Source organism: Carcharodon carcharias, chromosome 2 (assembly GCF_017639515.1).
Source record: "Carcharodon carcharias isolate sCarCar2 chromosome 2, sCarCar2.pri, whole genome shotgun sequence".
NCBI lineage: Eukaryota > Metazoa > Chordata > Chondrichthyes > Lamniformes > Lamnidae > Carcharodon > Carcharodon carcharias.
Window position 1 is genome coordinate 188247967 of NC_054468.1, and position 26552 is coordinate 188274518.

General features: G+C 44.9%; 1 protein-coding gene across 1 annotated transcript in view; it reads right to left on the reverse strand.

Moving 5' to 3' along the window:
* Positions 1-26552, reverse strand: part of ush2a (Usher syndrome 2A (autosomal recessive, mild)) — a 1196697-nt gene that overhangs the window by 593370 nt on the left and 576775 nt on the right. Inside the window, exons 32-33 of the mRNA XM_041207243.1 lie at positions 24291-24450; positions 1579-1750 (exon numbers count right to left, since the gene is read on the reverse strand). Coding sequence (XP_041063177.1) covers positions 1579-1750; positions 24291-24450 — 332 coding nt within the window. The remainder of the gene's footprint in view (positions 1-1578; positions 1751-24290; positions 24451-26552) is intronic.

Genomic DNA, 26552 nt, shown 5'->3' on the forward strand with positions numbered 1-26552 from the left:
CTGTAATAGGCACTGGTGCTCACACATGATGAGACAGCTGATGTTCTGCTTGTAGACTCTTCACTGGGAGTCTAACCTCCTTCGAACTGGATCTATGTGTCCATCGCTTCTGCACTGTGGGTCAACATATATGGCTGAGAAAAGGCAGCTGATGCTCCTGCTGGTGATGCTCTTGCTGCTCTTGGTAATGATCTTGTTGCTCATTTTTCTCCTCATCACAGGTCTAAGGTAGAGCTGCATAAGCTGCTCTCATACTCAGTGAAGGCTGACAGCAGGGAAGTGCAATTGGTGAGTGAAATTAAGACAGGTGAACTGACTTCCAAGAAATTGAGAATCACTTGTCAAGCAGTGAGACCACATTCTTAGGCAAAGTGATGTGAGCACCTTCTCCCAACAAGGCATGCCTGCAGCTCTTTAGTTTCACTGTTCAAAGGCTTCCCCACCTGTTAATTTCACGGAATAAACATTCCTTACTACGCTCTCACCTGGTTGATCCTGGCGAGTTACAGTCAGCTCGGGAAATATGTGCGCTAATTGTTAAAGGCAGAATTCTTAGATAAAATACCTTTTTACATATCACAATTACTTACCCAACAGCTCCAATGGAATTCACCGCTTGTCTGCAAACCTGCAAATCTAGAAGTGGGCGGATGACATCAGGATCCTGACCCAACATCACTTTTAGGGGGCTTAACAACCCGGACACAAGTGAACCTGTGTCCCCTTGGCAGTTAGGATTCAGCTCATTTTGTCACACAAACACAGTACTGTTATTTAATTAGACAGGAATCCAAAATTCAAAATGGCTTGATTGGGCAAAAGTTTACAAATGAACACAAAAGAATGCAAAATAGAACCCTTTTTTGAACTGCAAACTTAATTATGTCATTATGGTTGTCTGTTAGAATTTGCCTGAGTCCTATAGTTAATCACATCTCAATGTGATTATCAGAATATGAATTTGTGTTAACATAAGTTGCTGGCCAGAACAATGGAAGTAGAAACCATGATCAGCCATGTTGGCTACATCCCACATTAGGTCCGAATATCAGGTATTGGCCAGAACAATGTAAATTGAGATTGTCTAGGTTATCCTGTTCCCTTTGCAATATTAACTGCTTAGCAGTACCATCAAGATGGCCATTATGTCAAGTCTTGAAGTTGGGCGAAAAGGAACTCACTTAAATGTACATTCTGGGTATCAGGTAATATAACTTACAAAGAAGGGATACACAAAATATCAAGGAACAGCCTTCTAAGGTCAGAAATCATGGGAGAGCCAGAGGGAAAACATCGACAGAGACCACATTTGATCACCTTAGAATCTATTGTATAACCATAATAGTTCTTATACTATTGGTGTCTAAGTAATTAACTTGCATTTAGACAACACACTTGAGCCTGAATCATGAGCAATTATTTAAATGTGTTTAAAAAAACTCCTACCACATATCATAATTTCCTAGGAAAAGCTGAAATAATAAGATTATCATTTTAATGAAAAATCTCGCAAGTTTGTTAAAAATCCCTCACCATACTTTTAAATATCTTCAATTTTAATAAAACATGAATACTCACGGAAAGTTTTATGAAGTACCTCGTCCCAGGTTCAAGTTGTCTCAGAGTGAAATCCACATTCAGGTCGGAGCTATTATACATCATATCACTGTTGCTCAAATTGTCTTTGCTGGTCAAAACATGTAGCAAGTAGCGTTCAAGATGTCCATTAAGTTTTGGAGGTTCTCTCCATCTAAATTTGTCAGAAAAATATAATTTACTAAAGCTCTGAATGACGTGTAAATAATTAATTTATAATTAGTATGACATCTTTGTTCATTAGATTATATATAGAATTCTAAAGAGTTTATTTAACCTATTTCTATTCAATTATTGAACATTTTAGGAAATTATAGGATAATTTTCACCCTGTTACCAACTCCCCTTTAAATGTAAATGCAGTTGTAAATGTGGTCATAAGGGGGCAAAAATTTTTCAAAAATCGCAGTGCTCACATGAGGTCCACTGGTTCTGATTTTCAGGTGGACCTTGATTTAAGGGCCAGCATTTTCACCGACAACAGGCAGGGGACTCATTAATATATTTAATTAAAGATCAGATCACATATTTTGGAACCCAGTACAATTTCAGGTCAAGGGGAAACAAAGGCTGACATGGCTGATTTCATAAATTTTCCACAGACCATGAAGACTGGACGGCAGCTATTTGCAGCATGATTTTTTTCAATCAGAATTAACACTGATCACTAGTTTCTAATGGGCAGGATCACTTTTCACACTTGTGTTAATTTTGGAGAGATTTTACATGCTAAAAAGTTATAACAATGGAAGGCAGTGGAAAAAAGTGTCATTAAGTCAGTTACTGAGAAGGATTATGCACTTGACAAAAATTTTCAATCCATGAACTAGGAATATCTACAGTAAAGATAACTGGGGTCACATATACCATCACTCACACATCATCACTGGATCAAAGTCCTGGAACTGCATGTTTAGTAGCACTATGAGAGTACCTTCACCACATGAAGTTCAACAGTTGAAGAAGGTGGCTCATCACCACCTTCTCAAGGTGTGAATGAATAAAATTTGAAGAAACACTAATCGATTTAGGTCACCCTACCTTAAAAGTCAAATTGATATTGTTAAAATGTTAGAAAACTTTGCAGATACCTGTAAAAAAAATCTAAACAAGCTTGCTTACAAATGGGATTTCGAGAGCCAGCAAATAATTTTGTTTTGTTTGATTGCTAAGAGGTTCCGATCCAAAATGGGAAGAAAAAGAGAATTAAGGCAAATGTAGAACTAGCCTTCACATATAACAAAATAAATTAAGCACATCTATATTCCCAAGACATGAACTAAACTTTTCAGGTCCCAATGCTAAAGAAATGAGCAGGCTAGCATAATGTTTGTCAATTTCTTGCTTGGCTGACCTTCCAGCACTTTCCAGCAGCAATGCGCTTAATGCTTCAACCCAAATTTCTGACCAAAGAAAGGTTGGGAAATAGTCTGTAGGTGCGCTTATTGCTAAGTGACTACATATCTGCTGTAAAAACATGCTTAATGTTTAGAAAAATACAAATATGTTAAAAATGTGAAAGTTTAAAGAAATTAAGGGCAGAATTTTTCTGTCGGCATGCAGGGGGTATGACCCGCACATCGATGCGTAAAATGACACACGTTGATGTCGGGCGCATGTCCCGACATCACCGTGCGCCATCGCGATATTTATGTCCGTTACGTGGCTGCCAGTTATTACCAGGCCAGTTAAAGTAGTTGAGGCTCCAATTGTCATGGATTTTAAGGCGCCTGTGCTATATTTGGTCATTGCAAGGGCGCAATGTGCTTGCGGCTATCTGAAACTTTAAAGATCCTCATCCACGGGCAGGAAAGAGGGATCATTGTTTTTTTGAATCCAACACTTAACAGTTAGTGCTCAGAAGTTTTTGAAAGTTGCGTGTGTGAGGTGGAGAAGTCTCAGACGCAAAGCAGCTGCTTGAACTGCACTCATAACCTTCAGGTCAGCACTTTTCAGTGAGGATTTGTTTTGGGGCCTCTAGGTTTCAGCAAGCCTCCCTGAGCCTGGGAACGGGAGGTGATCTCTCCACTGGAGGCACCTCATCTGAGGAGGAAGGGAAGGCTAGATGGGGGAGGAGTGTACATTCAGCCTCCAGGGGAGACACCTTTGGGGGGATAGGCGCAGGCACAAGGGGTGCAGGGCCAGGAGGTAGTCCAAGGCACAAGGGGCCGCAGAAGATGGCCCTACCCTGCTGTCAGGGTATACAGGCGGCAAAGCAGCTACCTCAATATATCTGAGGTGCAATGCCGCAGGAGGCTCTGTCTGTCAAGGGAGACAGTCAACACTATCTGTCAGATGATTGGTCCAGAGATATCAGTTAACTGTGTTGGTGGACATCCCATGCCCGTCTCTCTAAAGGTCACAGCTGCTCACAACTTCTGTGCCTCTGGCTCTTTCCAGGACTCAGTGGGTGATCTCTGTGGTGTCTCCCAATCGGCTGTCCACACTTGTGTCAAGCAGGGGACAAACACTCTGTTCAGGCGTACACTGACCTTCATCCTCTGCCACTGGGACGAGGCCAGCCAGGCATAGCGAGCCAGAGGCTTCGCGGCAACTGCTGACTTCCCCCACATCCAGGGTGCAATAGACAGTACACATGTGGCCATCAAGGTGCCAGCAGGTGAGACCAGTGCCTTCGTCAACAAGAAGGGCTTGCACTCCATGAATTTGCAGATAGTGTTTGATCACAGGATACAGATCCTGTAAGTATGCGCAAGGTACCCAGGCAGCTCCCACGACACCTACATCCTCACTCTCAGGTGCCGGGGCTCTTCAGTGTTCCAGCCCGGCTGGATAGATGGTTGCTGAGAGGCAAGGGCTATCCCCTCAGAAGGTGGCTCATGATGCCTCTCCACCATCCAAGAACAGAAGCTGAGCAGCGGTATAATAGAAGTCATGCCTCTGCAAGTGCTGTGGTGAAGAGAGCCACTTGCCTTCTCAAATTGTGTTTCAGATGCCTGGACCTTTCTGGGGGTGCACTTCAGTACCCCCGAGATCGAGTGTCACTTATAGTGGTTGCATGCCATGCTCTACACAATCTAGCTCTGCAAAGGGAGGATGCTGTGGACGAAGAAGATGTAGACGGAGTGGCTGGGGCTGAGCACGGTGAGTCCAGCAGTGAGTCCGAGGATGAGCACACACAGGGAAATGATGAGGGGGCACAGGCTGACCTGGGCATGCTCCAGGGAGGCAGTGATACCTGGGACATTCTAATCCAAGGAACCTTTAGCTAGCACAGCACATATGGATCTGCAACACAAGCCTGGCATGTAGCCTTCATCCTGGAGACCTCATCTGTCTGGATAGGAGGATTGGTAAAGGGCGCCGCAAATAAATCTAAAAGACACACAAATCAGTCATCAAATCTCAGGAATCCATGCACCATTCCAAAAAGAGAGGCACCCACAGCCATTCGAGACAACATAAATTTAATATTGTAAACAAAGTCTCTTCACATAACAGAAATAAAATTATGTTGGACTTCACACAAAATTTGAAACAACTCTTGCGGGGGGGGGGGGGGTTGTTGCTGGGCAACAGAAAACCACCAGTGATGAACCTGGGGTGTGCCTAAGGTTCCTTCATCTTTCGTTTGAGGGTGTTATGTCTTTGTGGTGCCCCATTGCTGGCAGTGGCATCTGAGACAGCCTGTTCTATCTGATGTCCTGTTGGCCTTGATGACCTTGGCGATGTCCTCTGGCCCGTCGAGCTTCTTATGTACCCACCTGGGAGGGAGCTGCTAACTCCACAGCTGGCACCTCCCCAGTTGTTGCAGTCTCATTGGGTGCCTCAGTCACTGGTAGAAGGACGGAGGAGCTGCTGCCCTCATCCAGAGCAGCCTGAGAGGCGCCCGCTGAGACAACAGGCAGCTGCTCCACCGATGTGAGGTCCATTTGGCCCGCCCTGCTCACCGCAGATGGATGGGCAGCAAGGTGAGATACCTGGTGGCCAAACCACTGCCCATATGGGCACTGACCAGACAAGGTCAATACCCCCGTGAGGGTGTGCAGGTCCGAGCACAACCCAAGGAACCTCTGATCCTGTCCCTGGAGCTGCCTCTCCATGAGAGTCGCCAATCTCTCCATGGAGGAAGCTTGGCAGTCAGCTATGACGCTCAATGCATCGACCACGGCCTGCGTAGACTGCTCCACTACGGACACCAAGTCAAGCAGAGCCTCAAGTATCTCCACCAGATGCTCCCGCACACCCGGCCGCACGTCAGCAGTTGGTTGCATCGCCCATGACTCCAGAGGCTCATCATCTGCCACCGACCGAGCATGTGCCTGGGCCCCTTCAGTCCTCCGACTGCAGGCACCATCGGCACTCTCTGTCTCCGCTAGCTGCTCCAGTGACTGTGAAGTGCCCTCACCGCTGTGACCCGGGACACTAGCTGAAGATATGATGCCCACCGAGATGCCAGTATCTGCACTGGCAGAAATGATGCAACTTCATGCTCCTCAGGTGTCTGAGGAGGCCCCTGCTGCTCCTGCTCCCAACCGTGCACCGATGATGCTGAAACGAAGAGTAAGGAAATTCAATCAGTTAGCCTGCGGGCAATGTCAACGTACATGCGTCTCCCGGCTCATCAAGCGCTCATCATTCCACACACACTGGGCAAGCCATGTTGGTAACATCACTCACTGAACAATCAGCAATGGCATGGATGTTGGGAGACTACTGGTGACGTGAGTGGTGGCCATACTTACCTGCTCGTGGAACCCCAACCTCTCCGGCTCCAGTGGACCTGGGCGCATGCCGCCTCTCCAGGTCCAGTGCCTGCTTCTCAAAGCGGCTGAGCCTTAATATCTGACCTGGCCCACCACCAGTCCACAGCTGCTCGGCGCTGTTATAAGCATTCTTCTCCTGCAAATGGAAAAAATAGCATTGATAAGTGATACTTGTACCGTCAATCTCCTCATGGCTGGCCCACCCCAAGCCCAGTTGGCCATTGCAGGTCTGCAGTGAATCCTTCCCCCGCTGGTGGCTGGCACTCACACTCAAATGTCTGGTGTGGCCTTTCCCCTGCCCACATGCTGCCTTCATCACAGTTGGGAACACAGTTGTACGTGCTGTTGCAAGGAGGCACAATGACGTGGAGCGCAGAGGGCAGCACATCCATCTGTGCCGTAGTACCTTGAGGATTCCCTCACACCATGTCATCAGCCTGACTTCCACATGTTGTGGAATTCGACCAGTGTGCCTGGGTGTAGCTCCTCCAGGTGAACCCACCACAGTTATGTGGGTGTCACAGCACCCATCTCATCTCAACCCTCTCATGCTGACGAACACAGAGGCAATCTCTGGTGGGCCGCCCAGCTAAGGAGACATGCCAGCACTAACTCATTGCACTCAGGCCACTTAGACATGGGTCGACCACCAGCGGGAGAGAAGGTTACATGATGAGTGCAGCGAATGATGCCAACATGCTACTCATCCTTCCCATATGCAGCAGGTCGTTGAAGCACTTGCGGCACTGGGTCCATGAGCGCCGTGCCACGTCATGGGAGCCTACCACCTCTGCAACCTCCTCCCATGCATGCTTGGTCAAGTGCAATGGCCTCCTCCTCCCATCCTCAGGGAGAAGCACATCCCACCGTGCTGCCACATCCTCGAGGAGGCCAGCAAGGCACTCATCGGAAAACCTGGGCGCATACTGGCCACCCACCCTACCCTGCTGCATGGCTGTTTCAGATTTGCCTTGCCCCCAACCTCTGGCCAGGTTCTGCAGCCTTGGTGCGGCTGCAGCTTGGCCTTTAAAAAGGCCGCCAGGTCGCCATTGGGCATGGCGGCAAGTGCCGTTCCTCCTGCTCCCACCATCCCCAGGAGTCACCAAACACGCTGGGCAGGTCTTAATTGGCCCGCTAGTGCAAAATGGCAATGCAGTCCTGATCAGAAAATTCTCCCCTAAGGAGGAAGAGTCTGTGGACAAGTGAGGCAATGTCCAAAGACTGTGCACCCTAGCCTTCAAAATCCATCTGGCCTTGCAAGGGTTTTGTGCTCCAGAAGTGAGACTTCCACCCTTTGATCCACTTCAGTACTGCTATAAATTGAAGGAACAGTTTATTTAAATATTCATTGGAGCTCAGTATTGTAACTCCGATGTAACATTGAAGTAGTGCATTAGGGAAGCTTATAAATTTGGGATGCAGCTTTTAAAAAGCCAAAAAATGATTGAAGATTGCAGTGGCAGACTGGGGGAGCAGCAGGTCCATTGCAAAGTGCTTGGCTCAGTTTGTTGACTGTCAGGTAGCTGTAATGGATGGCTCATGTGCAATTTTGTGTCAATTTAAAGCACGTTGTCTATGACTCAAGGACTGTGCAGAGCCACACAATGAAGAAAAAAATGTATTGAAAGAATACAGAAAAGAAAAGCCCACAATTCCAATGAAAATGGCCTTTGAAAGTTCCTGGATGAAAATCAACAAAAGTGAGGTGGTGGGGTGGGGGAGGAGTAGTGGATATTCATAGGAGGATTAAGTTATGAGTAATGAACCAGAATTAATTAACAATAATCAGTAAGCATCTTGTGAACAATGACCATAATATGATTGAATTTGATGTTAGGGCCCAGAGCTTTGCTCCTGAGGCAGGTAGTATGAGTTGGAAAATTGCCAGCTTGTGCAACTGCCCCCCACCCCCCACCCTCCCCCCAACCCCCCGCCACATGGTGGGACCTTCCCTCTGGGGATAGGCAGGTTTGGGATAGAGTCAGGCCCACTGCTCCTGGAAGTGGCCAGGAGCTGAGGTAGGCTGGTGAAAAGGCCCACCTTGGTTCTCTATTTCTTTTCCCCCCGTTTTTTTTCTTAAATTTTAGGCCCTCTGGCCTTCATCCCTCATACCCAAGCCACCTCCATGCCCCAATGTCAACTTAATGTGAAAACATGCCCCCACCCACCCCCATGGCCCCTTATACCCCCATGCCAATTTAATGCCAACTTATGAAAACCAATGCCATGCCATGATCCCACGGCCCTTTATACCCCATGTCAACTTAATAGCACTCATGCCAACTTATGCCTCCCACACCCATCACCAAGCCCCCATGTCAACTTGTCAACCCACCCACCACCCTCGGCCCTTAAACTCTCCATGCAAACTCACCCAGTACCATCATGGGCGGATATCAGGAGCCATGTTGAGATGAAGTAAAATAAAGGTCTAAATATCTATTGCAGCCTTTGCTATATTAAAAAAACACTTCCATTCATGAAAGCCCATTCAAAACTTTTAAATCTCTTCAAATGCTTAATTACTTATAAAAAACACACTTCCATTCGTAATCCCAGGTCATAGACAGCTAATCTTTCAATAGCCTCTTTGAGTTATCAATCAACTGTGGACTTAGCAACCTCCTGCTGAGATAATTATAGCTTAGTGGAAAGCAGCCAAGCTTTCATCATGACACTGCGACAGTACTTGGGGATATGACACAAACAGCTATTGTAACTTCTAGAACAAAATTTTTCAACTCTCACTGACACAGGCAACCTGATTTTTTTTAATTTTTAAAGGTCTGGGGATTTAAATAACTTCACATCATGGTAGTTCTGCAGACCTTATCCATTCTTCAAGAGCATTTATGTCTACTCTAAAAATTCATGACTCTAACACTGCAGATTAAGGCCCTTGCTACAGTGAAAATGGGGTCTGTTTGAACTCTGTACTGAGTTCAAATTGCCCTGCTAAATTTAGCTTTCCCTCATGTGTGAGTCACATCCACTCCCCTTCTCCTACTGGCAAAAATGGAACAGGTTAGGAATGTGGGCGGGACTTCCACATTTGAGTCCTGCCCATCATTTTTAAAGTTCTGCAGAGTCTCCAGGACTCTGTGAAAATCTGAGCCTAGGCATATGATTGGCAAAGGAGAGTCTCAACTAAAGATTTAGAATTCATGGAAGGTGAATGTTGAAGGTTTAAGAAATAAATTGACCACAGTAAAATGAGCTGAGTTGGGAAAGTATTTAAATATGTATTTTGTATGATATAAAACCAGTGGTGTGGCGTGTTACAGATTACTCAAGGAACCCAAGTTCCTGTGCCAACATGTACTTTAACATGCAAGTTGCAGTGTGAAACTATGGATAGTAATGGTAGAGGCTCCAATTTTCTTTTTTCTGAAACGTACATAGATCTGTAAATAAACAAGAATGGTTTTTACATATAGCAGTCTATAGTAACATTTTTGGGGTAAGAGGCAAACGTGAAAGAATGGTCATCTAGACCCCAAAACCAAGACAAAACACTAGGAGCACTAAAAAAATAGCAACAAAGGAATACAAAGAAAATGCTCAGCTGAAATACAAAATTTTCAAGAGTGATATCAAAGCTAACAGTTAAAGATTTTATAAATATATTAAGAGAAAGAGAGCGCTAAAGGAGATCATGGACCCACTGGAGACAATGCAGGTGAGACTATCAATTTGAGAGAAATCAAATGTAAAAGCAGAGAAGTTCTGTTAAATTTATCTAAGTTTATAAACTTGGTTATACCACACTTCACTTTTGGGCCTGGATTTCCACCTCCTGATAGAGGCTGGAATTGAGTTGGAAAGCCTGAAATCCTTAATTTTTCTGGCAGCAAAAATGAATTTTCTCCCCCTTTCCAGTCCCATGCTATCCCCATGTGGCTTCTTTGTGGGTTGGGAAGGCCTTCTCGGTCACAATCCTGCATACATATTCGCGATGTCAGGGCTGCCATTATAAACGTTGCAGCAAATTCATTTTCCTAACCAAAGCTATTTCCGTTTGGTGTAGCATGATTTGCAAACATTAAAAAAAACACTCTCTTCAGTCAAGTTATGACCACTTTTGCTGGGTCCAGAAGAGTGTGGAATTGGTGCAAAACAACTTTATTGCAGTATTGTCCTCAGCTTTTAAAACTCTAAGGGCAGAGTTTTGCTCCTCGTTGGGCAGGCACGTTGGGCGGGCTCAGAAGCGGCTGCAAAAACGACCGCCGCCCGAGATCGGGGCCCGACCGCGATTTCATAGTTTTGCCATTGTGAGATTTGAACTCTTGATCTTAGGGTTACAAACCCAGTACCATAACCACTTGGCTATTTAGGCCAAGCCTTCCGACCGTGATTTCATGTTGGCAGGCCAATCAAAGCCTGCCAATCGTGAAACGTGCAATGCAGTGCTGCCTTTGTGGAGCGGAGGAGGATGAGCGTGGAAGTTCACGCATGCTGTTGGAAACATCATCCCAGCCTGTGGATGAAGTTTTCTAAAAAATCCAAAAGCCACTTGGCTTTTTCGCCTGCCCGCCAGCCATAAGGTTGGACGGGCAGTGAAAAATTGAACTTAATTATTACCTTAATGGCCTTAATAGGCCTGTTAATTGTTGGCGGGTGCGCTGCTGACTCCAACACGTGCCTGCTGACTGAAATATCGCACGAGTGTGCGATGATGTTGGGATGCTTTCCCGACATCATCACACGTCATTTTACGCTCATTCGGGTCGGGCAGACACCCGCCTGATGAGCGCAATATTCTGCCCTAATGCTTTCCTACCAGCCAAAGGATTCTCTGCCAGAGAAGGGGGAATGCATGGAAGAATCTCTACGTGCCACGCCCAGAACAGCCGCAGCCTCCATTGCAGTCTCAGAGCCTTCAACAGTCAAGTAATCTCCTTTAGAATTCTTCCTTTTGTCTTGGCTGTAGCCAGCTATCCCCAATACATAGAGGCACTAGGTGGAGCAGCAGCAGCAGCTGCATGACGTGTCTCATTTGCCACCTACATGACTCTAAAGGCAGGAGGAACCAAGCCGAGCACACAAGAAGGAGGCATCGAAGAGTGAGACAGTGCCCACCTGAAAGTGTCTACTGGATCAGGGTCACTTACTTGAACATGTGTGAGAGATAATGCCCGAGGAAGCTACGTCTATCCCAAGAGGTCTTAGCTGAGGTTTGCCTTCTTCTGCAGCCAAGCGAATGCCAGAGACATACACTCCCAGTGGCAGTGAAGGTCACCTTGGCCCTGAATCTTTTTGCTAGTGGCTCGGTTCAAGGTTCTGCAGCCAAACTGTGTGGCATTGTCGCAGTCATGTCCTATGCCCATAAAATGTATTAGGAAGATGGACATTTTTTTTTTTAAGAAACAGTAGCATGGATGGACAATTTACCTTAACAAAATGGACTCCAGTGGAATCAGGTGGCTTCTTTTGTGGCCTTGATAAATATCTCTGTAGTGGACCTTCCATTGAAGAGAATCAGGATCACTTAGGGAATTTACAGGTACTAATGCTTGGTTATTTACATAAACTGAAATATAATGGCCGCCCCAGACTTGTTGTTTACAAACTTGAAATCCAACAAAGTGGAGTGTGAAGGAATCATTTTATCACAAGCAGTTGTGAATGGCTACCATTCATTCCCCATTGTATGACAATGGCTTATGATATTGAATTATTTTTGAGGACAATGGAATATATCAATACTGTTGTCGCATGATTGAAACTGGCAGAGTTAGCAATATCTTATTAATTTACAAAGGCAGCCAGTGAGGCCCAACACAAGGGAGGGCCCAGCTTCAAAAGTCGCCTTAGGCAGAGAATTGGGGCTCGTTCATTTTACCTGCAAGATTATAGTTCTTCATTATAGGGACTCAATCAACTTTGACTGGAAAGCCAGAAGTCTGCTGTTGTTTGGGGTGAACCAGTGTGAATTCATCGCCAGAAACTTTTGACCTCATTTTTCCTCAATACACTGAGCATCCTTCCGGCCTGCAACATTTTAACTACCATCTCAAAGGTAGATTAGAAATCACCTTTTTTAACTTTTTAAGATAATTAAATGCATGTTACATCTTTAGAAATCATCTTTTCTTGTGTGTGCACGTGGTGTGAAGGAGGAGTGGGTGTTGTTGTGTTAACATTTTGGGTGTTGCGAAAAATAAACATTTATCCTTTCTTTTGGCTTAAACTTACATGAAAGCCGTTTATGCGTCTATTCTTTAAAGTCACAGCACTCAAAGGGTTAAAACAGTTCTCAAAAATATATCTTGTTGCAGTTAGCTGAAAGCTGAGAAAATTGAGAAATTATCCCACATCTTTCCATGTCTGTAACAGGCATATTGCAGTCAGCAGCACTCAGGTGTATCCAACAAGTCACTAATGTCCTTTTCGCCAGGGTGGTCCATGTTATATTGTTTGAGGCAGACGCTGAGGGCAGCAATGAACTAGTAGGGTGGAGGGTGAGGGTTCAACAGTATCAGTAGAAGGGTTGGTGAGGGTGCTTGGTGGGGACTCAGAGGCAGACACGGAGACGGGGTTTGGGAAAGAGGAGATCAGGGAGGTTAATGTGGATGGGGGTGGGATTTTCAGGAAGGGAACGGCACGTTCACCCGGACACCCCCCAGAGAAAGGATTGTGGCTGGTAGATCACAGAGGGAGATGGAAGGTGATGTCTGGCAGGTCAACAGTGATGGGGAAAGGAAATGTGTGACTGGGGAAGGGGAAAGGATGGGGGAAGCAAAATAAAGGTATTACTACCATGCTGGCCAAATGGAAAGTGAAATGCGAGTCATGGTGGGCGAGATCGGGTGCCGCATGGGAGTGTGATCAGTGGGTGGGTGGAGATGCAGGTCAGCTTAAATGGTCAGCTGAAAATAAACCCTAGCAGGCAGTATTGAAAATGCTCAGGACATTGAGATGAGTACAAAAAAGGAAGAATCGGCATACTTGTTAGAGTGCTTGCACGAGGCTTTGATAGGCTCTGTTACACATATACTTCTCTATCCAGAATCACTTGTGGGCTGCATGCAACTGAACTGCTAGTGGGGGTGATGCAGTGGGAGAACTCACGAAGCCTGTCAACGATACTGAAAGACAACATTATACATTATTCAGAGAAAGTGAATGTATTTCCAGGTTGTAAAGTGACAAAATATGTTCAACCATGCAACCAACTGTGATCAAGACTTCTTAACTTTTAATCGCCTTAGACTTCTAGTTGCTGCTCTGGCATCCGCAGCAGGGGTGGCGACAGCCTGTGCAATGGTTGACCCTGCTACCTCTGATGCTTTTGATGTAGGTCCTCTGGAGAGCCAAGGCCTTGGGGGCCCCACCTTGTTTTGGCTGTCCTCCTGTGGTGGCAGAGGATGAGATGGAGGAGGGTCACAGGCAAAGGGGACATGGAGGGAGAGGAGAGCCTCAGAGATTCCTAAGTGGATGACCCAGGGGTCATCTTTGGATGTACAAGGGCCCTGGCCTGATTTCTTGAGTAGAAGGATCACCTGGGGGGATGTTGAGGTGCCCCGTTTCCTCCTCATGTTGCCACTGCAGGAAATCACCCATGGCTCCTACAGTGGAGTGCAGGCCTACGTACATCTCCATGTTCTGTTGGACCAGGGTCCCCCATGGCGTCCGCCATCCTCCCCATGGAGACCTCCATACATGCACATGTGGGCACCACTTGATCAGAGAGCAGGCGTGGACGTACTCCTCCAACTCATGTGCCACTCTGTTAAGGGCTTCCAACAGCTCTGCGTTATGTTCCCCCGCCTTCTGCTGACTCTCCACAATGAGTTGGAAGGCCAAATCCAGAGGTTTGTCATGTGACTCGGACCTTACGGATGCATGATCCCCAGCAGTCCTCTAAGTGCTGGGGAGCTTGCATGAACCTGCCTCCTCTTGCTGGAGACACGCTTCCAGGTGGTGACCACCAGATTGTAAACCCGAGCCTGCTCTAGATCTAGGTCCCACCAAGGTGTGTGTCTCTCCACTGGTTTGGGGTGTGGGTAGGCGCTGTGATGCGTCTTCCAGGCTGGTTATTTCCAGCTCTTCAATGGAGGAAGTGTCCTCTTGGCTGGAGGTGAGGACATGAATGGAGCTGAGGGATTGGCTGGCTGAGGGTGTCGGTCGTTTGGCAAAGCTCCCTGTGAACCAAAGTAGAGAGAATTAGTGCCTGGTAGCACAGTCAAAAGCAGAGTAGTGAGTGCTCACATTTGCACTGAGAGAGGGATAGTGTGGTGCAGGATCCTTATGAGGGTGTTCACTGGATAGACCACTGTTGTGGCACTGGGTGGCTGTCCTCTTTTGCAGACCTTTGGCGTTGGCTACTGCTGCCACCACTTCCCATGATGGATTTATAATGCTGCTGCACATTCTGCAGCCAGAGCAGGGGTAGAGGACACACGGCGAGCCTCCACTGTGTCCAAAAGGCGCTCGAGGGACAGGTCATTAAACTGGGAGGCTGCAGTCTTTTTGCCTTTCGGGGCCATGTCTCGTTTGCAACAGTCGTGGGCTGGAAGCACAGAGAGATGTTCGCGCGGCTGTACTTTAAATGTGGCACCCAGCCACAAAGACCATCCTTCCTCCTCCCCCCCATCAGCCCTAGCCACCACTTGCACAGTTCTATCAACACTATATCCATGTGCACCTGGGAGGGGGGACTCACCATCATCCACACGTTCCGTTGGCATTATCCATGCCATCAGCATTGCCCTCTTCTTAATAGGTCTGATGCCTTTCGGATTAGGGATCCCACCCCCACACCACCACCTCCCCAGCCCCAATATTGGGACCTCTTCCCCCGAAAAGAAAAGTGGGAAAGGGTGATGTGTAGGCTCACTGAGGCATAATGCTTGTAGGTTCCTCCAAAATGTCTCCATTTTATCTTCTTCAATGTCATCTGTTAGTGGGTATATTATTTGGTTTGCCTCGGCTATGGGCACAAACTGCTGCAGCATTGATGAGCATCATGTGCCCTGTGTCTACCCGTGGCCGTGGAAGATGGTGGAATTTAAATTCAATAATAATCTGGAATTAAAAGTCGAATGACGACCATGAAACCATTGTCGATTGTTGTAAAAACCCATCTGGTTCTTGAATGTACTTTAGGGAAGGAAATCTGCCGTCCTTACCTGGTCTGGCCTACACATGACTCCAGACCTACAGCAGTGTGGTTGACTGTTAAATGCCCTCTGAGCAAGGCCAATTAGGGATGGGCAATAAATGCTGGCCTAGCCAGCGATGCCCACTTCTCATAAATGAATAAAAAAAACATGAGTTAACATTTGTGGTTGTCATGGACTTCATGGGATATAACGTGAGGGGAGTATGCTGTTATTGCGAAACAAGTGATAGGGTGGCAAGCCATGTCCCAGGTCACAATTGCAGTAAGGGCCCAAGGAGTTCAAGAAGTATTCATGGCCTGCTTTGTGGTGCTACTGGGGTAAGCCTGAGAATCCTTAATGTGCTGCATCTGCTGAAATGGGTGTTGAGAGGGTCTGAGTTGGAGTGAGGTGTGCAGGAGGTGATCTGTGCTGCTCTGGCGACTTGCAGAGCTGTATGAACTGCTGCATGATAATTTTTTTTAAAGTCAATGTCTTTCAGCGATGTGCAGTGGAAGACCAGGGTACTCAAAGGACAGGCTAGCATGGCAACATTTGCTTAGAACTGTGAATACAGCAATAGCTGTTGGTTACACCAAGTGTATGCAGTTAATGGAACAGCTCACAAAGGGCAACAATGTTTCAGCCAACATCTAAAATCAATAGTACTTACAATGCAAGGGTCACAGTCCATCGCCAGTGGTCTCTCAGGGTTGTCTCCAAACAGAGCTTTGAGACAGGCACCTTTAACTATTGTTAGAGGACAGCAAGAACTCACCTCCACCCCCAACCGCTTCCTGTCTGGAATCCAAGCCTGCACCTAATTCTGACTCACAAGCTACAACTAGAATCCGCCTTGGCCTCCAAGAGACAAAAATATGGCACCAAGTGAGTTTGGATGCGAGCTAGTGTTTTAGAAGCCGGGAAAGGGCCTGTCTTGTGTTTTGTGATCCTGAGAAGAAAACCAGGGCCCTGGTTTACATATTAAAAAAGGGTCTGAAAGCACCGGAGAAGATACAAAAAAGATTTATGAGGATGAAAGCATGGGTGAAGGGTGAAACTATCGGGAAGATTGGGCTAAGTGGAGCTCTTTTCTCTACAAAAGATAAAGCTAAGACAGAGATCTTTAAAGTTATGAAGGACGTCAATAGCGTAGGTGCAGAGAAGTTATTTTTACTCGTGGGGAAAATCTAAAACTAGACGTCGTGAAGATAAGAAAATGCTTCTGCAAAGTTTTGAACTTAGGGAATTTGGAGAGTGAGGAAATTTTGAGGGTTGATCTCTTTCTAAAATTTAGTTAAATTTAGCAATTAACTTAGCTTTAACCTTAACTTGTAGTTTCTTTCACAGTGCTTATCAGTGGTAAACAAGCTGCCTGCCAGTAGTAATTGCCATTAGTTAAATAGGTGGCTAGCTAGAACTGGTAATACTGTCCGTAGGGGCTGACTCAGGTCTTTAGAATTTTTGCCAGGATAGATACAGGAGGTTTCTGCTAAAGCACAGAGTAAATAGCATGGAGTCCAGTTTAATGGAGTACAGCTTCTACAAAGTACTGAACTCAGGAATTCATTGCAGTGAGGGAAAAGGCACTGTTCTTGTATTTCAGGAAAACAAGAAGCAATCTGAAAAGGAGAGTGGGAAACAGCAAGACCTGAGATGGACATAAATTAAAATTAATAGTTTAAACAAGGATTTAAATTGATTCTAAAAGAGAAACTTCTTTAGGTCATGCATGAGCAACTGAGACCTGTTGCTTGCAATTCCTGCATCATGTGGGAACTTCCAGAAACTTCGTGCCTTGTGGGCCACATGTGTAGGATGTGTCTCCAACCACTTGAGCTCAAGGTCACAGTTTCTGGGCTTGAGGAGCATCTGAAGTCACTGTTGAGCAGCGGGGAGGCTGAGAGTTTGTTGGATCACCTCCAGGCAGTGAGAGTTCAGGATAGTAGATGGGTGGCCATCCAAAAGAGTTGGAAGAGACAGGGAGTGCAGGAATCTTCAGGGTGTTTGACACTCTTGTTTGACAGTCTCAAAACAATACTCAGCATCAGAGTCTTCTGGAAGTAATGACACCTTGAAAACAGTGCAATTCTCACCATCACACCAATGGCAAGGGACTGCAGAGGGAGAACAGCAATGTGTAGAAATGTGGTCATTGTAGAAGATTCTGTAGTTAGGCACCCACAGGCCTTTCTTTAACTATCATCATGAGTCATGCATGGTTTTACCTCTCTGGCTCCAGACTAAAAGGACTTCATGTTAAGGGTGCAAAATATTCTGCGGAAGGACAGCCAAAAGTTATGTTTCATGTTGGCACCAATGATACAGAGAGAGGGCAGGTGTTTAGGTCCTATGTCAGGCCTTCAGAAGGTAGGAAGAAAGTTGAAAAGGAGGACATAGAGAGTAATCTCTAGATTACTCCCAGTGCCAAGTGCCAATTAAATTAGAAATAGAAGGTAAGGGAGGGTCAATGTGTGGCTTAAGGAATAGTGCAGGAGGGAGGGTTTCTGGTTTTTGAGGTAATGGCCCCAACCGTGGGGCAGAAGGAAAAATGGATGGGTTGCACCTAAATGGGATTGGAACTAATTTCCTCACAGGGAGATTCGCTAGTGTGGTGGGCACTAGCATATAGAAGTAGAAAAGAGGAATAAAGTGCATAAAGGAAAGAGATTGTTGGATAGTACTTGGGAAGGAAATAGTAGCATGTTAAAAAGGAGCAGACAAAGAAAGTCTATGAGGAATAAAAAGACAGGTTTATAATATTTGTATGTAAATGCACAAAGTGCAGTGAACAAGATTGTTGAGCTACAAGCATAAATAGCTGTAAGGAAATATGATGTAATTGCAATAACAGAAACATAGCTTTAAAATGTTGAGGACTGGATGCTTAGTGCTCATGAATACAAAAGTGCAGATTTTTGCATCCAGAACAAGAAGACAGGGAGGGGAAATTTCCTGGCTCCGCCAACCCTTCCCAAGAGAAAGAGGCCCAGAAGGTCGGGTTTTCATTCCAGTTGGGTGTGCTGGATCAGAAGTTGGGTGCAAGGCCCCCAGAATGAGTGTGGAGGCTGCTGGGTGCAGAGATGGCCTGGGTGGAAGGCCTGCCTCTGGGGTACCGGCACTTTGTTGGTTTTTTTTTCAATTATTGAAATATTGAAACAGAAAAAAAAAGCTCTCCAGAACTCACCCGTTATCCCTCTCAACCCCCAACACACTCCCCAGGTCCCATCCATGCCAAGCTAAGCCACCTCATGCCCCCCACCTATCCCCATTGTCTATCATATTCTCCATGCCACCCTATGCCCCTCTACCCACCCCCATGGCCCCTCATACCCTCTATACCAACTTAGTGCCAATGCTATCCATGCCCTACACCAACAATCATTTGCCCTTATCCACTCTATGCCAACTAACATAGTATCAACCATGCTGACATAAAATACATTTGTCTCTATTGATGATGTGACTACAAAAAAAACTCGATATGAAAAATTCAAACATTGAAATTCCTTCAACTAATCTCTTATAAAAACAAACATTTCACTTAAGTACTTAATCTCTTCTGAAAACAAAAAAATTTATTCTAAAACCATTTGGAGCTGTCAGGCAAACTGTTCACTTAACAGGCACCCCACTGTGATAATGTTAGGTTGCAAAATCCATCATGCAGCACAAATCCCATAATTATTGCCCTCAGGCTTATGTCAACAGAATGAAATAGCAGACATTGATTTTTCTTAAATTCCACACTTTTTTTTTTCAAATTAAATGCCAGCAGAGTTAAATCCCTTGACATCTTTGGCAATTCCAATGAATTTTAACAGGTCCAATGAGTTTTGACGGTTCTTTGATAGGTTTAACAGTTCCAGTGAGTTTTGACATTTCCAATTAGTTTTGACAGTTCCAATGAGCTTTGACAATTTTGGGTTTTGACAGTTCAATGCGTTTTGACAGTTCTAATGAGCTCTGATAGTTTTGGATTTTGACAGTTCCAATGAACTTTGACATTCCCAATGAGTTTTGGCAGTACTTTGACAGGTTTGACAATACCAATGAGTTTAGGGTGTTCCATCAAGCTCTGACAGTTCCAATGAATTCAGACAGTTCTTTGACAGGGTTGACAGCTCCAAAGAACTTTGATAGTTCAAATAAGTTTTGACAGTCCCAATGAGTTCTGACCATTCCAATGAGTTTTGACAGTCCCAATGAGTTCTGACAGTTCTTTGACAGGGTTGACCATTCCAATGGGTTTTGACAGTTCCAATGAGTTTTGACAGTTCTAATGAGTTTTGACAGTTCCCATGAGCTTTTATACTTCTTTGACAGGGTTGGCCATTCCAATGAGCTTTGACTGTCCCAATGAGTATTGACAGTGCTTTGACAGGTTTGACCATTCCAGTGAGCTTTGACAGTTCCAATGTGTTTCGACAGTCCCAATGAGTTTTGACAGTTCTTTGACAGGGTTTACCTTTCCAATGAGCTTTGACAGTTCCAATGAGTTTTGACAGTCCCAATGAGTTTTGACAGCCCTTTGACAGGTTTGACCATTCAAGTGAGCTTTGACAGTTCCAATGAATTTTGACATTTCTTTAACAGCCTTGACAGCTCTTCGACAGATTTTACCAGCATGTAAATTGTAAGCGGGTAGTAAGAGGTAGGGTGAAACCTTTTAAGGACTAAGAAAGTGATATGTGCTTAGAGGTGTAGGTCAAGGCTGGAATACTTAATGAGTACTTTGCACCAGTGTTTACTAAGGGAGGGGATGCTGGCAAAATATGGCTGGAAGCTGAAATGGTAGATGTAATGGAAGGTGATAAAGACAGAATGTACTGGAAAGTTTGGTTATGGTTAGAGTGTATAAGTTGCATTATCCTGATGCTTACATCCCAGTTTGCTAAGGAAAGTGGGGATGGAGATGGCAGAAGGGCGTGCCATAATCTTCCAAACATCTCTAGATATGGGGAAGGTACCAGAGGACTGAAAAGTAGCAAATGTGACACCCTCGTTCAAGAAAATGTGTAAGAACATGCCAAGTAACAACAGGCTGGTCAGTTTGATGGCAGTGGTGGGTAAGGCTTTAGAAACAATAGTTAGGGAAAAAAAAGCTGACAGACACTTGGAGAGCTTGAAAACAAAAACAGAATTACCTGGAAAAACTCAGCAGGTCTGGCAGCATCGGCGGAGAAGAAAAGAGTTGACGTTTCGAGTCCTCATGACCCTTCGACAGAACTTGAGTTCGAGTCCAAGAAAGAGTTGAAATATAAGCTGGTTTAAGGTGTGTGTGCCAAGGACAGACATGTGGGCAAGAGAGCAGGGTGGAGTGTTAAAATGGCAAGCGACAGGGAGGTTTGGGTCATTCTTGCGGACAGACCGCAGGTGTTCTGCAAAGTGGTCGCCCAGTTTACGTTTGGTCTCTCCACTGTAGAGGAGACCACATTGGGAGCAATGTCCTTGGCTTGCTGCATTGTTCCAGTGAAGCCCAACGCAAACTGGAGGAACAACACCTCAACTTCCGACTAGGGACTTTACAGCCTTCCGGACTGAATATTGAATTCAACAACTTTAGGTCGTGAGCTCCCTCCCCCATCCCCACCCCCTTTCTGTTTCCCTCTTCCTTTTTTTTCCAATAAATTATAAAGATTTTCCTTTTCCCACCTATTTCCATTATTAAAAAAAACCCCCACTAGAGCTATACCTTGAGTGCCCTACCATCCATTCTTAATTAGCACATTCGTTTAGATAATATCACCAACTTTAACTTTAACACCTATGTGTTCTATTGTACTATTGTCGTTGACATCTTTTGATGATCTGCTTCTATCACTGCTTGTTTGTCCCTACAACCACACCCCCCCCCTCCACCTCTCTCTCTCTCTATCTCTCTGCCCCCCACACACACACCTTAAACCAGCTTATATTTCAACTCTTTCTTGGACTCGAACTCAAGTTCTGTCGAAGGGTCATGAGGACTCGAAACGTCAACTCTTTTCTTCTCCGCCGATGCTGCCAGACCTGCTGAGTTTTTCCAGGTAATTCTGTTTTTGTTTTGGATTTCCAGCATCCGCAGTTTTTTTGTTTTTATACTTGGAGAGCTTGAGCTATTTAAGGAGAGCCAGCACAGATTTGAAAAAGGCAGATCTTCTTTGAATGAATTGAACTGTTTTTATGAATAACAGAGAAGGTTGATGAATGGATTACAATGTATGTAGCCTATATGGATTTTAAACAAGTGCTTGACAGAGTGCCACATAGAAGGCTGGTTAACATAATTGAGGTTCACGGTATAGGAGGGTCAGTGTCAGCTTGGATAAAGATTGGCTTAAGGACAAATAACTGTAAGTCATGGTCAGTATTTGTTTTTTAAGATTGGAGGATGATAGACATATATATGTAATTTGGATATTGGAATGCAGAGCAAAATTTCAAAATTTGCTGATGATCTCAAGCATGGAAGTCTGGCAAATAGTGAAGATGATACCAATTGACTGGCTGGATCTCATTGCCCATGAGGGTGGTGGAAGCAGAGGCAATAAATGAATTCAAAAGGAAACTGCATAGGCAGTTGTGGAAAATATACTTCAAGGGTTGTGAGGATAGAGCTGGGGAATGGGACTGTCTGGATTGCCCTACAGTGGGCTGACATGGACTTTATGAGTCAAATAGCCCCCTTTTTTCTGTAAGCGCTCTATGGGCTAGATTGTGGAAGGGCTATGGAGATGAGAATGGAGGTAGGCGGGCCTGCATTTTCCCTCTGCCATCTGACATGCCAGTTTGCTGGCATGTTCCCTCGATGATGCCATTTTTGAAAAGGCTGTTTGACTGAAATTTTCCAGTCAGCAGTTGGGACACTTCTGAGCTAAGAAATCCTATGGCAGACCAGGGGGTTAGCAACTCATCTAACACTGGCCACAAATGTCAGATGGCCACAGCTATAGCCACTGGCAGTCCTTTGAAAGGGTTTGCACTTTGCAATAATGGTCTGACAGCTATAGCCTTTTTTTTTATTTTACCTTTTTAAGAAGCCTTCAAAGGGTGCCTCTATCTTAAGGTAACCTTTCTTTCTCCTATCTACTTCAGCAGCTCCCACCTTTGATCTTCCAATGCTGGAGGGCCTCTTATTGGCTGTCCACCCTTGGGAGCACACTTGCTATTCTTAATTAGATGGGGCTCCTGAAGGCAGCCATTTAATTGGCCACTTCCTCGAAAATAACATCCAGGGTCCCACCGCTGGCAGTTTTGGCCTCACAGATCTGAATTCAGCCCATGTCGTGAATCGGGACCTTGGAATGAAAATCCAGCCCCATGACTCTGTGCTTCTATTAGCTACTAATAAATCCAATAAAGAATTCAGGAGAAACTTCTTCATTCAGAAAATTTGAGAATGTGGAAGTCAGTACTACATGGGCAACATTTTCTCCCCATTGGGGGGGAAGTGCGGGAGCGGGCGCAGGCCTCTGATTAGTGCCCCCGGTCAGGGGTGCGCTGCCATTTTACATGGGTGTGCCAATTAAGACTATGCACTCCCTGTGTGGGCGGGGGGATTCCCTCTGCCAGGAGTTGCCTCAGAGAGATTGGCTCCAATGTAAAACTTTCAATAAGGGTGATTAAAAAATTTCCCTGCCATGTCCCCTCATGTGACACTGTCCATAACTTATATTTAAACATTTGATAAACATTTAAAAGCCCTCATGAAACCTCATCCCGCCCATGGATGAGGTTTCATGCTTTTTCTAAGGTCCGCCTGGGCCCCTGGCCTGCCCACCAACCTTAAGGTTGGACGGGCAGGTCCATCAATCATGTTAATGAGTTTTTTTAATGGCCTTAATAAGCCGTTGACAGTTCGGCTGGCGCACAGCCGAATCAGCTGCGCGCCTGCTGAATTGCAAATCTAAATGACGCGGGATGACATCGGGATGCATGCCCGACATATCCCCGCATCATTTTACACCTCGGCAAGTGGGCCCCGCCCCACCAACTGGAAAATGCTGCCGCATGAAGTGGCTGAGATACTATTGTCCCTGCAAAAGAATCAGGGCTGAAATGTACAATAGCCTGTGCACAAATAGGACACTGAGTGCATAAAAATACTCTCAGAAACATGGACTGAAGTAAATGTAATGTCTGCTTGCCTAATTCACCAACCTGATTCCATTATTTACAGCAATATATAGAATTGCTATTCAATTAATAAAAATATGAACAATTTAAAAATCTCACATAATTTACGGGGTGTACTATACAATCCTATTAAATCCTCTTATCCATTGTAAAAATCCTATATAATTTATAGCTTCTACTATAGAATTCCATTAAATCCTATAATCTATAATAAAAATCCTATATGATTTCAGATAGCTTTTTATTAGCCTACAGATTTATGACAAGTGTATCCCTGGGATATATTTGGGTAAGCTTAGTGATCGACTCCTTTGACTTTACAATTTCAAATGTTAGTTAACTGCAGGCTTTAGCCATCATGTGCCAATGTTAAACAAAAACTATGAAATAAATAAATAGATTTTTATTTAAATCATGAAACAGATGTATTTCTTTCCCTTATAAATGTAATGGTACCTACGAATTTCAGATGAGATGAAAGAATGTTTCTTTTTAAATTTTAATGCTTTAGTAAACATTCCTTCAAAATGTAGGTAGCTAACTTGATTGCTTAAACACAGTAATGATATTAAGTTGGCTTCTGAACAGCAAATGATAATCAACAATTCACAGTATCGCTAAACTAATCACTTTGATGCATTTAATCATGTTAAATTAAATTTTCTGTCACAAACTCCATCCTGATTGAACCCTCTAGAGAATTTTACATAGTGCACTACATAAATGGCCTGTAGCAAAGGCTACTTACTGCACATATATGCTTCTTGAGTCCAGGACAGTCAGGGCTGGTGCATCAACATTAGAAGGTGGCAGCTGTGCTGTAAATAAGGTGATCTGGGAACTGTTTGTACATCCAATGATGGTACATGCTTCAAGCACAAACTGATGTGGGGAGTAGACTGCTAAACCTGTATGAAGAGATCACTATTTTCAATTTACCATTTATTATTGGCCACACAAAAAAACATTGCAGAAAACTATCAATATTACCATATTGCAATGAGGTTTCATTATTCATTTTGATGTACTGTAGGTTAAACATAATCGGCCTTTTCTCCTGAGGAGTGGCAATCACCATAGAATTTCCACTCAAATCCTATTTTTTTGTACTAAGATGGAGCTCCACGTTTTTGGCCCAGACTTCCAAACCGGGCCTCTTCAGAAATGTGGAACATACCTGTTCTCGGAGTCAGTCCTCTTGGTGGACGGTTGTTGGGGGGAGTGAAGCCACACCCCCTTTTTAATAGCACTAACTGCCGCATTTTGGTAAGTCTTTGTTTCCTAATGCACGAAAAAGCTTTGGGGCAGTTAAATAACTTTCATTTTATTAGTGAATGAGTGAGTGAGGTAAGTAGATAGGGTTGGCAGTGTGGGTTGGGTGCCAACTAGGTAGGGTGGCAGCATGGTAAATGGCAGGGTGGATAGGGTGGCGGGTTGGAGGGTGACAAGATGGTACTGTGGGTACATAGTTAGTGGCAGGGTGGGTAGGATGGCAGGGGAAGGGGTGTCAACTGGATAGGCTGACAGGTTGGTAGGGTAAAAGGGCGGGTAGGGTGCCAGCTGGGTAGAGTGGTGAGGTCATGTCAGGTCGGATTGGAGTGTTGGAAGTTCGGGGGTAGTGAGTCAGAGAGCTGGGGGGGTTCGGGGTCAGGAAGAGTCATAGGGATTGGCGGAGTCATATGGTAGAGTGAGTTGGAGGTCGGGAGGAGGATAGTTGGATGGGTCAGAGATAGAGTTGGGTCGAGGAGAGGGTGGAGGGTCGGGGGGTTGGAGGTTAGTCAGGGCATGTGGTCAGTAGGGAGTCGGGGTGGGAGTGACGTCAGTTTTATAGCTATCCAGGACATGTTGGATGTGTCTTTTTCTACCTAATATTTCCTTAATAACTATAACTTAGTAGCTTGGTAACTTTAGTCAGAAGCCTACGAAGTTTCCAACTCTAACTCAAGGACTTTTTGGAGGATCCTTGGGGAGCAGGGGAATTGCCCATCAGAAGTTAAAACTTCCCGGGCAATTCCCGTGGATTCCTTGCATTGGGATCTGAGGGATCCCGTAGCACATTTTTTGGGGTACATCCAAACCCTGACCATCCAGGCTACTGAATAAAGAGTGAACAATTCATTGCCAAGCTGTCTCATTCCTTAGTAATTTGGTTGAAGATTGGTCATGGTGCAAACAATTATGATTAATATTTTTGTTGTATTTTATATTTATTTGTGTGGATTTTTTAGGAAATAGATTTTTGCTTAATCAAGGGGCATTAATGATAAAATTCAATGAAATAACTTGAGTTGTTGCTGAACATGAAAGACCAATGAGGTGTATTTAATCTACACAGTAAAAATAACAAGATCGCTGACTCTAGATTAATCACTATAACCCTGGGTACCATAGCTCCAAGCCAGTCCCTCTCTCCAGTTGTATTGAGCTTATTCATATAAAATATTCAAGAAAAAAATACAAAAGGAAATGCTTTTAAACACATGTTTAAAGGAATACGGATGAAGAAACTTCTGTTTTAATTATAGATTAAACAAATAGGGCAGAATATTTCACTGAGTGGGTGGGAATGTGTCCAGCCCGTGTGAGCGCAAAATAGCGTGTGATGATGCATCCCAACGTATTTGCGCAATTGCACAATATTTCAGTCGGTGGGCACACGCGAAACTCAGAAGCACATCCACCGACAATTAAGAGGGCAATTAAGCCCAATAACAGCACAATTAATAGAGATGTTTCGTTGCCCGTCCAATGTTATGGTTGGCGGGCAGGCGAATTGGCCAAGCGTCCTTTGCATTTTTCAGGAAACTTCATCCACGGGCAGGATGAGGTTTCCGTGATAAATTAAAATAAAAATCAATTTCTGTCAACAGCATTTTCAATACCTACATTTTCAGGTGACTGATTATGAACAAAAACAGAATTACCTGGAAAAACTCAGCAGGTCTGGCAGCATCGGCGGAGAAGAAAAGAGTTGACGTTTCGAGTCCACATGACCCTTCGACAGAACAGG